The following is a 14,360-nucleotide window of genomic DNA, read 5'->3' on the forward strand; positions in this document are numbered from 1 at the left end:
ATAGCGCTCAGAAGGCCATCCGCCGGCCGGCATGCTTCACGCGAGGGCCCACAGGAAGAGAGCGCGTTCGTGTGTGGGTTTTTTCACATCCACATTAAATTAACTTATGGAATTTTCCACCCCTAGGAATTGGAGTAGCAGCTCATGAAGTAATTCGGTTATGTCATCCGTACATAAACAAAAAGAGTCAAGCGACTTGGCGTTATTTAAAAGACAAAATCTGGCTTTTGCTGTTTTGTCCTACTATCTTTTTCTCTTCTTAATTTTTAGCACAGTTGTAGCTGCTGCGCCTGTGGTTTGTTTTGCTTGAGTGTGGTTTTTAGTTAGCAGGTATAATATAAATTAAAAAAAACTGGACAGAATGACCGTACTGGAATGAAGTCTGACATAACAGGCACCAGCGTAGGGTTTTTATATAGCACCATTTTCTGCCTAATTGGTCGACATTCCTAATGCCGCGCAATTACAGCCTTTATCATATTTTTAAATTATTTTCGAGCTATAAACTTCATTTCGACCCGGAGAGAAACCGCTGACCAATATTTAAACGACACCTTTTCAGGAAAGCGTTGTCCCCGCACAATGGCTCCATTCATTTCTAACCGGCTAATTAGGCGCATGGTTAAAACCCCCTCGGATTTGGTTTCCCGGGTTTCGTTTCTGCGGCGCTGGCTGCCTGCGAGCTGCCGGTGGCCGGCCCGGCGTGCGGGCGCTCCCGCGCGGCGCTGGCGGACGGCCGCCTTGCGTTTCCCCGAGCCGCTCGGTGCCGTCTCCGACTCGGCGGTGCGGAGCCGAGGCCGGCGGCGAGGCGGGTGCCGGGGAGCCTGCTGCTCCGGACGGGACCCCCCTCATCTGGGGCTGGGTACCGAAATAAAGCGGCCAGGCGTGCCGACTTGCTTGCAGCACGGTTTCCTCCCCTTCCCTCCCCGGCCGTTCAGTGAAGAAGAGTTAATATTCTTAATCCCGCACTTTAGGACCCTTTATATCTCCGGATTTAGCCAATACTTAAACGAATAATCATCTCTGTTGGAAAGAAATCGCAGGGATTATTTCAGTGACTTCCCTCCGACGGCCACGGCAACCCCCTGCTCCCCATAATAGGTCGCGACCGGTTGGTTTCCCTTAAAACACTTCCATTATCTCCCATGGTGGGAAAGCAAAGCCGGTGGAGCGTGGGAGACCTCGCGCCGAATTAGCGCTTACGGGGGGCCGCGGTGGCGGGCGGCTCTCTCCGCGCGCGGGACCGGCGCCTGAATCGGCCTGCCAAGGGCAGCAGGCTGAAGGAGGGAGCTGGTGGGGAGCGGGCGGGCGGGGGAAAGTCGGCTGCAAGTCAGCTCGTCCCCCAGGCAGCCGCGCGGTGCCAAGGCAAACCTCCTCCCGCCCAGCCGCGGCGAGGCGGGGTCCCCGGGGAGCCCCCCGGGACGCGCCTGGGTGCCGCCACGCTCCCCTGGCCTCGAGGCACGCGCCCGCCGCTGCCCCGGTACCCGGCCTCGCCGGGAGACGTGGCGCTGGTGCTTTTTTTTCCTTCATCTTCTTCTTCCCCTTCCTTCTAACGCCGAAGTCCAGCTTTGCCACTTTCAGCTCCGTTGAAATGGCTTTTGCATACAACTGGCTCGCAAGCAGCCCTTTCATAAGATATTTGGCGAGCTGCTTAGTACTCGGCACTACTTTTTTTCTGTAGAAAAAAATGTGAACTTTGCTTTTTTCCTGATTTAATGCCACTCTTAATGTCTTTTTTTTTTTTTTTTTTTTTTTTATTAAATCCTTTCTTTTGCGTTTGATCTTATTTATAGCTGAGCCACCGGTCATATGGAAACTATTATTGTATAGCATGGAGATGAAAGACTTCGGTGCAGTTAAATAAGAGTGAATAATTTGGACCAATAATACACACATACAGTGAGAGACCATTTGTGTCAGAGTGCCCTGCGCTGTTCCCTTTTTAATATAGCGGTAGAGGTTTATAAGGGCTTTGCACAAATCTGCTTTCTGTCAGACTTATAAATTTTGACAATATTGAACACATGTTAACATGCATCACCTTACAACTTTTCTTGCCGCGTGTTTTTATTTATCTAATTGGATAACACAAGGTCATCGTTTTTAAAAGGACAAAGCACGCCGCTTGTTGCGTTTGTTCACGATAGTGGCAAGTTAGGAATCATCTCTTCCTAACCGTAGCCTGAAGCTGCGATCCAGGCTTTAAGTGATAGTTTTTCCTGTGTATTTAGAAAATCAATCGTGTGTGTGACAGCCACCTCTCAGCAGGAGAAGGGTTAACCGTAAGGAGAGGGGTGCGATGCTCATAACTTCATAGGAAACCGTTCCCCGCTTTTTACAGCTTATGTCTGCTCCTTACCATGCCCCAACTTCAAATGCCCATCTGTGAGCAATAAAAGAAACGTTTGCATGACCGTTTCTTACCGCTGCTCAGGATTCACTTCTGGGTCAGGTAGGGGCTTCCCTTGCTCCGGAGGGTAAACTTTCCATCGTCACGTACGTGACAGAGAGAGAATCCGAGGCGATTCAAAGTGACGTGCAGCGCTTCGGGGCTGTCAGGCGCGGCTGGGATTTCGCGGGGAAGGGACAAGTCGGAGGCACCAAAGCAGGTTTCCGTGTCAGTGGGGGGCTGGTCACCACGCAGACACGTTTTCTCTTTATGTTTACTGAAAACTGAGCATCTTCCCCGGTGGCGGAGGAGCCCTGGGCTGCGGGCACGGAGGTGGGCGATGCCGGCGGGCAGCGGGTGCGCCGGACCCCTCCTCGCCTCGTCCCCGCTGGACCTCGTGCGGTGGCAGCGGCTGGGAGGGCGCGTTGGGAGAGCAGGGTTTTGTCCGGCATCAGGGATTTAGACGCCTTCAGCAGGGAGCTGGGGAAACCCTCCTATAGAAAAATCCTTGATTGCTCCCTGTGACAGGGAGAAGCGAGCCTGCCCCTGCCCTTCCCGGGGCCGCCGGCCCCGCCGCTTTCACAGGTCCCCGCCGCGCCGCGCATCCACGCCTGGAGCAGCGGCGGGGTGGCTTCGGCCGGCAGCCCGCTCTGGGGGCACTCCTCTGCGGGGATGGCGTTCGTAAGGGTTGAACAGCCGCCAAATTCAATGCGTACATCTCGACGTTGGTGAGACGAGCATCTTTGGCACAGCGGAGTGGGTATTTTTCTCGAAAAGAAAAAAAAAAAGCATTTTGTAGGGTGAGGGTGTAACTGTGAATTTTTTTCCAGCGTCGTGTTCTTTATCTGTGCTAAGTCCAGGTATGCATCTCCATCATGAAATGCTGAGTATTCAAGAATTAATTTCCACATCTATTTTTTTAAAACAGCTTCCCATCCCCAATGAATATATAGATAGTGCAGATAATCTGGAATACATACAAACTAGCATAACCAGAAAAACCTGACGTTTATACTGATACTGTTACCGTATATAAAAACGAAAATGCAGAGGTAAGAGAAGACAAGGTCCAGCCTTCTTCCAGCTCGTCAGGTTTTTTAAATGCTGTAAAAGACTGCTGCAAGTGTGAATTCGGACATCGTCTGTCCAGGTTTTCGTGCCGTGCCCATCAGCCTAGTACGTGCGTGCCTCCAAAGAGACCTGCACTGGAAGGTCTGCAGAATGATTTTGGTCCTTACTCTGATTTTGATCCCTGCCTCTGGGATCAGCCTTCTCCGTACCGGTCTTTATTTATCTTCCAGAAGCCTTTTTAACCTTAATAGCCAAAACCCCACAAGACTGGGGCTTCTCATGGTTTTTCGCTTTGGCTGAATTCTCTCGAGCGGACTGTACGTCACGCGTGGGTCTGCGCGCGTACGCTGGGGCACCTGTGTGTGCCCGAGCTGGTGATTGCGAAGGGGAAGCTGAGGCAGAGATTTGCACATCCACAGCAGAGCCTGCTTATACCTCCCATGCACATTTTAGGATTTCTTCTTTGTTGGGTTTTTTTTTTCCACTCCAGTCTGCTGAGTGCTGCAGTAGGGGGCTGTTACAAGAGATGGAAATAAATAAAATATTAATAGAACTTCAAAGTGAGTTTGATTCTCTAAAGATAAGTATTATTTATAATCTACACTCCCGGGCTGGGGGGAATGATTCATATCTTCGCTCCACCTCAGGGCAGAGCTGTTGTTTGCACGACAGACAAACCGGCGGCACGCAGGGAGGGGGAAGCAGCAAACGCAGCATCCTCGGTGTCCCCGGCGGTGCCGGGGGCTGCCCACGTCCCGCGCTCACAGGCGTTGCTGCTTTCGGTCCCTGACACCTTGTACGGGGTGGGATTTCTTTCAGTAAGTCGCGTCCCTGCGTCCCCTGGCAGATGGTGGTGGGCTTGGCAGCGCTGGGTTAATGGTTGGACTCGATGCTCTTAAGGGTCTTTTCCAACCTTAACGATTCTGTGATTCTGTGATTGATTCTATGGTGGGTTTGGGCCGCGTTTGGCAGCGTGGCGATGCTCTCGAAGGTGCTTGGCTCCTGCTAAAAGCAGCTGGTGATGTTTAAAGGAGAAAAGTAAATGGCCGGCCTATTTTAGGGGACATCTGAGGCCTGAAGTTTGCTGTAAAAGCGGCTGTTTGGGTACCCACGCGGGACAGAGCATCCCATGGGCGGGGGGGACGCGGTGGCTCGGTGCAAACCACAGCACCACCAGAAACCAGCCCCTGTAGTCTTCTGCTTGTGAGACTACGTGGTGTGGGTTAGTTTTGATCTTTTACTATAGATGCATGTGTGTGCACATACACACACACAGAGGTGTTTGTAGCCTGGTAGAGTTGGAGTTGAAGTCTTTCTGTCTCTCAGGAAATACGCCGTCTGTGGATGACGAAGCGATGGGGCTGCCTGAATCTTCTTGCAAGCGATTGAAACTGGAGAAATAAATTATCTGGGAAAACACGCTATGGGAAGGCCGTTGCGAGGTGGTGGTTTGTGTAGCCGTAGGGTTAGAAAGCGTCGGTGTTTCGGAGCGGCCGCCTTTCTATGGCACGGCGAGGATCGCGGGTGGGAGGGGTGCTGCAGCCCCAGCTCCATCCCATCTCGGGATGCCTGCCTCCCACGTGGAGAGAGGGGAAAATGGGCTTCGAGGCAGTCATAGCAGATAAGAAATGGTCTTTCTTTCGTGTAGGGATGGCCATAGGTTGGGCTTGCTCACTAAGCAAGCCTGGAATTTGCCAGTTGGCAGGAAAAAAAGCTGCAAATCTCAAGAAGCAAGACAGATCATGTAGTGGGTTGTCAAAGAGAAGAAAAGAATTGATAGTGTTTATCATTCGGTTGTGAGACGTAACATAGGTGGTTACCTTCCAGATCTCTTGAGAACCTAAAGGAGAAGAAATGTGAGGAAGTCTTTTTTTTATTACAACCAAGTTTAACAAATATGAATAAAACTTCCTATCAGTATGTCAGCGGTAAAGTGGTGGTGATTTTATGGCATCTTGTTTTTGCATCTGAATTCAACACTTCAGTTCAAAAATCCTCCAGATCATTAGCTTCCCATTGTAGAATCATAGAATCGTCAAGGTTGGAAAAGACCCTTAAGATCGAGTCCAGCCGTTAACCTATCACTGCCAAGTCCATCTATACCATCTCTTCAAGCACCACATCTATCCGTTCTTTAAATACCTCCAGGGATGGAGACTCAACCACTGCCCTGGGCAGCCCGGTCCAATGCTTGACCACCCTCTCGGTGAAGAAGTTTTTCCTAATATCCAACCTAAACCTCCCCTGGCGTAGCATTATTACCATGTCTGCTTCTTGACGTGGTCAAACAAGAGGTAGTCTTTGAGAAGTCAGGCCAAATAACCAAGCCAGGCTGCCCCTCTTCAAGCTGGACCACCCAACTGGAGGCATCTCCTGTAGCCCTGCAACGGAGGTGGTCCAGGGGAGGAGGTGGGCTGCTCCGGGGCAGGAGCGGGACGGGATGCTTGCCATCTCCGGCTCTGTCTGTCTGTCTGCACAGGTCATGGATGGAGCCCGGGGAGGCTGGCAGGAAAAGGGAGGGACCCAGAGCGAGACGTGGCCTCTGTCAAAGCGCCTTTACAGCTTCCAGCCGCTCTCGGGAGCTCTGCTCCAAGGGTGGTGGGTGGTTGCCAACCAGAAGTGGTATCATATGTTTCTTTGTCTTCATCGACCTCAAAACTAAATGGTTTTCGTCTTTTGTAGAATCGCAGAAAAATGTAGATCGGAGGGGACTTGTGGAGGTGGCCGCGGTGAAGCCCCTGCCCGCAGCGGGGCCAGCTTTGGAGTCAGGTCCAGCTCCCAGGCTCGGTCGGGTTGCCCAGGGTCGTATCCAGCTGAGCTGGGTGCCGCTGGGGATGGAGAAGGAGAGCCTGTTTCACTGGTCCTTTTCTTTCATAGGTGTGGGGAAAAAATACTTTTTCCCCTCAGAAGGATGTCATCAGGATTTAATTGCGTTTTCTGCATTGAGATTTCAGGACGTGGAAGTGCCGAGCTCTAAGCGCCCCGTAACAACCGATTCTCTCTTAAAACCAAATAATGCTGGCTCCAGTCTTTTCTTAGTATCTGATGTTTTAAAAATTAAAATGTCTCAACAAGGAGAGAGTTTTTGTCTCTGCTATTTTACACTTGCTTTCGGTTATTTGCGTTTCGTCTAGTAGTAAAAGATTTTCTCAAGTTCCCCTTGGCAGGATTCCCTTTTATCTTTCTTACTGCGGTCTCGACTTGCTGGTAACAATTATCCTATATTATCTTGTAAGTCTGATTAGAAACATCCCTCCATCTTTTTATCTGCCCGAGTACTTACTTTCTGAGAATAAAGAGCGATTTACAGCTCTCTGCCGGGTTTATCGCCCCTTTCACTCGAGCCTTGGGGGATGCACGCACCTGAGGAGGTGGAGCGCTGAGTTTTCCGTGCGGACACGCTGTCTGTCTGTCCCTACAGACGTCCGTCGGTGCCTGTCCCGCTCGGAGCGCAGCCAGCCGGAGCTGCCGTGCAGGACCGGGGAGGCAGCGCCGGTGTTACCGCTCCGGGTGCTTTTTTATCAAAGTCTCCTGCAGCTCCTGACAGTTTTGCTCTTCAGATGCTTAACTCTTCTCGGCGGTCTCCTTTATTTAATGAAGGAGCAACCCTGCTCCGCAGAGTGTGTCTGCGAGCCACGTAGAGGGGAGGAATGGATGCGTTTCCGTCGCGCCCGCGCTGTCAGCTCCGATGATGGCATTACTGGAGTGTTTAATAAAACCTTTATTGGTATATTACCCGGAGTCACGGCGTTGGCAGGGATGGAGCCCCTTCGGGTTTGGGACTCGGTGGTTAATGAAATACAGCGAGCGCTAATTTGGACGGGGCTTCTCGTTTTGGAAAGGCAGGTGACACGTTATTATGTTTGGGGGGAGCGGCTCGCTGCCGCAGCTCCCGCTGTCAGAGGCTTAGCTGGCATTACGGGGAAAAAAATGGCAGGCCTGCGAATCTGATCCCCCGAAATGAAAGTCGAATGCCAAATTGAAATTCCTGCAGGATTTCCGATAGCAATGAGGGAATTGAGAAGCCCACAATTAAGCATATGGGCATTAAGATAATTGTCAGATCTGTTGGCGGACATGATAGAAGACAGATGGGTAGGAATCAGCGCGCTCGGCTGCAGCACCCTGGGAGACAATTTGACGTTTTACCTGCCTGAGCTGCTCTGCCGCGTTTGTCACGAGGCGTGCGGCGCAGCGTCCTCCCGGGCGGCCTGCGCGGTGCGGTGCGCGCGGCGGCGCGGCTGTACGGGCCATCTGCGCCCTCTAGTGAAACAGGGCCCGGTGCCGGGCCGCACCGTCCCCGTCCCTCTCCTGGGGTCCCCAGGACTTGGGGTTCGGCCGGCTGTCCGGCGCCGCAGGGCCTCACCGCTGCCTCTCTCCTCCCCGGCAGGTCGGAGCGCACCGCGAGGACGGGGTCAGCCTCCGCGGGAGCCACTCGCTCGTGCCAAACCAGGTCCCGGTCCCCCAGCTGCCTGTCCAGTCCGCCACGTCCCCGGATTTGAACCCGCCCCAGGACCCGTACAGGGGTGAGTACCGCCTGCCTGGGAAGCCTGTCCCCAAACAGGCGGCCGGGACGGCGGTGACCCGGGCTGGCGGGACGAGGTGTCTGCGCTTCTGGTGACAGGGATGGCGGAGGCTGTAACGCAGCACCGGGCACAGCCGAGGCTGCAGGGCCCGTTCGCTGATCCAGCTCTGAAATACTCCAGTTATTACATCTAGAAGCATGCAAGCAACTCCAGACAGTGAGTCTTGACACCAGGACTGCTTTAAGCAGCAAAATTAAGTGTAGGAAACGCTGCAGGAGGCACATCAGAAAGGCGTGAGTTGAAGACCTGCGGATTTTTCCACCGCCTTTGCAGTTCTGCCCGCGGGCAGGACGCCTCTCCTTGGCTCACGAGATGTGCTGCGCTCTCCTGAGCCTCGCCGACTCCTCGGCAGGGTGGCTTAAAGCGGGCCTGGAGCGAACCGAACCCAGAGGACGTCGGGGGGTTGGTGTTGTTCCTAGAGGCAGCTGCTCTTCCCGTTAAAGCGAGGGAGAAAGAGCCCAGACTATTACAATGGCTTACAAGGTCTTGCTCATTCATTGCACCCAAGATATTTTGATTATTTTACGAGAATGACATAGTAAAGATTTTTTTTTAAGATGAAGGAAAAGTTATGTAGTGATTGAAGAACAGGAGTAGCAGCTAGGTGTCCTGTGCCACCTTCCTCAGAGCCGAGTTAGACCTCCAAGCCCGGGCCAGAACCCGATTTCGGGAGCTGCCGTCCCCATGCCCGGCTCTGCAGCAGCCAGCTGGGGCTGGGCCACGGGTCACCCTTCGTGCTGTGGGTCACCCTTCGTGCCACAGGTCACCCTTCGTGCTGCCGGTCACCCTTCGTGCTGCCGGTCACCCTTCGTGCCGCGGGTCACCCTTCGTGCCGTGGGTCCCCCTTCGCCGGGGACAGGGGACAGACACCCAGGCCGTTTGGGCCTTGCCTTCAGCACTGCTTGACAGGTTGTCCGTGTGTTTTCTCGCAGGCATGCCAACCGGACTGCAAGGGCAGAGCGTCTCTTCGGGTAGCTCCGAAATCAAATCTGACGACGAGGGAGATGAAAACCTCCAGGACACAAAGTCTTCTGAGGACAAGAAACTAGAGGATGACAAGAAGGATATCAAATCAATTACTAGGTCAAGATCTAGGTAACAGTATATAATAGTGTCGCTTCATTTAATTCCTTTACTGGATTTCGATGAAGTGAACAGAACAGGAGGAAACTATGAGGTTTTTTCCTGGCAGGTAAAACCACAGCCTAAGTGGAATGGGATGGCTCTTCTGGCAGTACCGAGTACTTTTCTGGTACCTGTACTCCGGGACGTCATCAAATTCAAACAATTCACAAATTTGGACGCTGAGCAAGTTCTCCACAATCTATAAAGAAATTGCATTACGCTAAAATGTATGAATTAGGCTGTTATTCCTCTCTGCCCATGCTTGCAAATTGGAATACAGTGTGGATTTTCATCTCCTTAAAAATGTGCCTAAGAGCTGGTCACACCTGCATCTGAACTAACAAACCGTATGCTTTTCTTTTACCTCTGAAATAAATTTGTCATTCCCAGTCCTCGATTTCCGTAAATCTCTAGGGCTCCCTAGGTTTAAGCGGAGGGTTTAGAGGTCTTTGCTTGTTCGACATAGACTTTATACGTTTTGGGGAAGTATTAGTGAAGGCGTAGCTGGATTGTATCATCTGGGAGCTCAGGCCCATGGTAAACGTGAGCAATGTCTATGGGTGCTGCAGACGTGAACCCGAGCGAGGGACGGGCTTCGCTCCTGTCCCTCGCGTTTCACCTGCCTCGCCTGCGTGTCAGCACAGGGCCCGAGGCACAGCTCAGGACCGCAGGTGCTCGTCATCGTAGCTGAAAATCCCGATAAAACTGAAACCCAGGCACAACCCTGCTTTGTCCAGGGGATTTTTTGAAAGACGAATGGCAGCGTCCTTCTGCCTTTTCTCCTCCCGCGCCTGGTTCTCTATAAAAACGGAGCCGCGGTAAGAAGCGTCTGAGCAGACGTGCTGCCCCCAAGAGAGCGCCGAGTCTCAGACCTCTCAGGCCAGCGCTCGTGACGTTTAAAACGTTAATTACGTGCACGTCTCTTATGACTGGAGGAAATATATGACACTCGAGATCTTCTCTGAATAAATGTGTTGAAGTAACCATATGTATAAGCGAGGCTTTCATGTGCGTTTACGATATGGTAAGAAGAAAGCACCTTTATGCTGATGTGAGGTGATCGTGGTTCTTGTTAATTCAACAAATATGCTGTCGCTTATGCATATTTATGTGTGCTTTGAAGCTTTTGTAGGCTAACATTTTTGCTTTTAACATGCTTGCAGCTTTAAAAGGTTACTCCTGATATTTAGTTATATGTCTAAATCCATGTTGTTAGGGCTGCTGAGAATTTATTACTCCATTTGCATAACCAATTCAAATTATATAGTGCCAGTGACTCACCAGTGGATGCGTTTTCAATTTAAAATCATCATTTTATCTGGATAGAAAGCAGTTTTGTTGCAGAAAGGATGCAGAAGTTCACCGTAGGGCTCTTCACAGCCATAAATTACTTCCATGGGTCTTTGCCCACGGGCGTTTCGGTGCCCCGTGCTCCGTGCAGGCGCTGGGGTGCTGCCCGCACCCGCCGCCCGTGGCTTGCCGCTGCTCGGGAGGATGGCGGATCCTCACCCTCAGCGGTGGAGAAAGCTTCTTCCAAAACCGGAATGACGGTCTGCTGAAGGGGAAGCGTGTAAATGCACGGCTGTCATCCTGGCTTGGAAGTTACCGCCGGGGGGCCGGAGCCCGTGGGACTCGGGCGCGAGCACGGCGGGAGATGGGGCAGGTCCCCTCGCTCCCGCGGCGAGCCACCGGCAGCAGAGGTGGGAGCGGTGCAGATAGCCACCACCGTGTCCTTTGGGGTTAAACGGAGACAACAGGCGGAGATCTGCCACAATCGAAAATGTTGCAGTATCGGCTGTGCTAAAATATGTCATTGAAAAAAAGCTGTAGTTTTGCTTCTTGAAAATAGCAGAAGTCCTGCCTTGCGGCATGTAAAGCTTCGTTACAAACCAGGGCTTTACTCAGTGTAAGATTTCAGGGGACTGAACTTTGTGCAGGTTTGGTGGCAGCAGGACAGCAGATGAGGATCACTCAGAAGGTGTCTGCTCGTGAACTGTAGCCCTAGTTTTGGACAAAGTCTGTTGAAAATCCTTGCACCGCTTATTTTCCACATCATTAGAAAATGATGTATTCCTTTTGTCTCCCAGCAATAACGATGACGAAGACCTGACACCGGAGCAGAAGGCCGAGAGGGAAAAGGAAAGGAGGATGGCCAACAACGCTCGGGAGCGCCTGCGCGTCCGCGACATCAACGAGGCTTTCAAGGAGTTGGGCCGGATGGTGCAGCTCCATCTGAAGAGCGACAAGCCCCAGACCAAGCTCCTGATCTTACACCAGGCTGTGGCTGTCATCCTCAGCTTAGAGCAGCAAGTCAGAGGTCAGCGTGCCGCCTCTCGGATCTCCTGAAACCCCTCCCGGGCTTCGGCCGTGCCGAACACACCTTTCTGGGGGGGGGAAGCCTGGCCAGGGGGCAGCCGGTGCCGGGGAGAGAGGCAAGACCCGAGCCTTGGCACCCAGAGCCGGCTGGGCACCTCTGAGCACCCGGGGTGCTTGTGTTCCCCAGCACCGGGGGTGCTGGCGTAGGTCCTCGGCGGCCTCAGCACATTTTACGGTCTTCAGCAAGATCCAAATTCAATATTAAGCTTGGCTGCTCCTTAGCGAAGCACAAACACGGAGGTATTTGCAGAGCTTGCGTATGGAGTTGCGCTGCATTTCAGCGCTTGACCTGACCGAGCTGCACCCTCCGCTTCAGCCCGCTGAATTCCCCTTAGCAGGACTGGAACGAATAAGTGACAATTAATTATTTTAGATGCCCATGCAACGAACGGACCGGTCTGGTATATAAAAACGTGAATGTTTGAACTCGCCTTTTGTTTCAATTCAACAGAAAGAAATCTGAATCCTAAAGCAGCGTGTCTGAAAAGAAGGGAAGAAGAGAAAGTATCTTCAGATCCTCCTCCGCTTTCCCTGGCAGGACCCCACCCTGGGATGGGAGACGCCTCCAATCACATGGGACAGATGTAAAAAAAAAAAGGCAAGTTTGGTCTGGGCCCTGCCCGGGAGCCTTCCGCCCCGCGCCCGGAGGGGTCACCCCGGTCCGGCCCCCCGGCCCGGGGCAGACCGGCCCGCGGGGTGCTGCGCCGGGGGTGGGTGTGCCAGCCCCCCCCTCCCCGCGTAAGCTGATTTTCGGGTCGCCCTGCGAGCACCCTTGGTTTCCAGGGCCGCGTTGAGGCGGGTTGCTGGGGGAGGGTGTAGGGGCGCGCGCTCAGCTCGCCGTGACTGATGAGATCTTTTACTTCTTCCGCAGGTCCAAGTTGCCACATTTCTTCATTTAAGCAAGAGACCACTTCCTTAACAGCTGTATTATCTTAAACCCACATAAACACTTCTCCTTAACCCCTTTTTTGTAATATAAGACAAGTCTGAGTAGTTAAGAATCACAGACGCAAGAGATTTCAGCATTCCCGATTATTAAAACCGAGAAAAAAAAGCAAACAAAAAGTGCAACTTGAGGGACGACTCTCTTTAACATATCACGCAGAATGTCTAACGCAGTATGTTACGAGCTGTAAGTGCACAGCCTAGAGACTGAATGGCAATCTTCTCCACACTGTGGGACAATGCATTTGTGCCTAAACTTCTTTTGGAAAAAAAAAAAAAAAGAAAAATATAATTAATTTGTAAGTCTGAAAAAAATATTTAATTTAAAAATTGTAAACTTGCAATAATGAAAAAGTGTACTTCTGAAGAAAAAAACAAAAATGAGCGTTTTTGTTGGTGTGCTAGACAGCTAGTGTTTATACTTACTGGATATTAAAAGGGAAGCTTTGCTGCCCAGATATTTACAAAACCAGCAAACGTCCTAATGAAAACTGAAGCGATGACATTAGCCATTCCTTAGGGTAGGAGGAACAGATGGATCTTATAGACCTATGACAAATATATATATATAAATATATATATAAATATATATTAAAAATTTAGTGAATATGGTAAGCTTTTGTTCATTTGTTTCAGACTTTTTTGCTCCTGTAAAAAAATAGTACTGATTAACTTTTTTAAAAAGAAGATTTTACTGTAAATAAGGATTTTTTTGTCTTATTTCTGTCCCTCTCCCCTGTTTTTGTTATTGTAACCTGTAGTGCCAACTCTGTCTCTGGAGGGGTAGTGCAGGATGAAATGCTGACCCTGACGTTGCTTCTCATTCATAACTAAAGTAGAGAGTTGTTTCTTCAGTCTTTGGGGAAGACAGGACTCTGGGGCCGGCGGTGCGCCGGCACCCCGGGCGCGGGAGCGAGCCCCGGCCGCCCCGCCGCGCCGCGCCGCGCCGCTCGACCCGTTTTCTGGGATTTTCAGAGGTACAAGGTTAGAATGCTACAATGTTACCACTGTGCCTTCCAATGTTTATATCATCGGAAACATAACATAATCAAAGTGGCTGTGATTAACGAACCGATTAAAGTGTTACCTATGTGTGTAGCCTAAATAGTGTGCAGTGAGGCGTTGCTGAATACATGGTCAGACTGGGGGGGGGGGGCCACCATCGCGGGGGAAAATTGCAAGTAGTGTGACAGATTTGATCGACTTCTTTTTTCTGTTGTTCTTCTCTCGTTTTTAAGTGGATTATTTAAGTGTAGACCACTTGCTGCCTCCTCCTTTCTTTGTGAAATGCCAATTTCGGTCATCATGCAGCATTATAACAAGCCTTATGAGTCCTAAAGCATTAAGTTGCACTTTCTCGAGGAGGGGTGGTAGTACAGGATTTCTCTGGCCAGTACGAATGAAGTTTTTACTTAACATATTTAATAGTAACATAGCTCCAACTATGGCACAGCAGCTCATCAGATAACTAGCTTTGAAGTCTGGGCACAACTGAACCAACTTCCATAGTGAATCTTAATAACGATTGACTTTGGTGTACAGTACGATTAACAGATAGTGCTCCTAGTTAGGTATTTGTCAGCATCCTTTTGTCTCTAATTCCAGTTTCTATTTTTACAGCCACACCGACCTGGCATGTATTTTAAATAAAATCTCCCTGTTCGAGTAGATTTTCCACCTATCAACACTGAATAAATGCCATAAATCCATCAAACGGTCTAAATGTTCCATCTGTTCTCCTGTTTTGCCAGTTATATAGTAATGAAAAATACATTTGTAAATTTTATGCAACAAACGGCAAACGTATCATTATTTTGAAATTGTGTATGTAAAAGTTATATTTTTACATGTAGACTCTTGTTATTATG

At 50.8% G+C, this 14,360-nt stretch overlaps 1 protein-coding gene across 5 annotated transcripts in view; it reads left to right on the top strand.

Moving 5' to 3' along the window:
* The window catches only part of TCF4 (transcription factor 4), a 236,476-nt gene extending 222,820 nt beyond the window's left edge, over positions 1 to 13,656 (top strand). For 2 of the 5 annotated variants that reach the window (XM_082335899.1, XM_082335901.1), the window contains 5 exons: positions 7,851 to 7,986; positions 8,979 to 9,141; positions 11,259 to 11,488; positions 11,999 to 12,145; positions 12,419 to 13,656. In XM_082335899.1, coding sequence (XP_082192025.1) covers positions 7,851 to 7,986; positions 8,979 to 9,141; positions 11,259 to 11,488; positions 11,999 to 12,135 — 666 coding nt within the window. In that variant the 3' untranslated portion in view covers positions 12,136 to 12,145; positions 12,419 to 13,656. The remainder of the gene's footprint in view (positions 1 to 7,850; positions 7,987 to 8,978; positions 9,142 to 11,258; positions 11,489 to 11,998; positions 12,146 to 12,418) is intronic. The other 3 variants (XM_082335900.1, XM_082335902.1, XM_082335903.1) reach the window with 3 other exon arrangements.
* The last annotated feature ends 704 nt before the right edge of the window (positions 13,657 to 14,360 follow it).

Source organism: Platalea leucorodia (assembly GCF_965183815.1).
Source record: "Platalea leucorodia genome assembly, chromosome: Z".
Lineage (NCBI taxonomy): Eukaryota > Metazoa > Chordata > Aves > Pelecaniformes > Threskiornithidae > Platalea > Platalea leucorodia.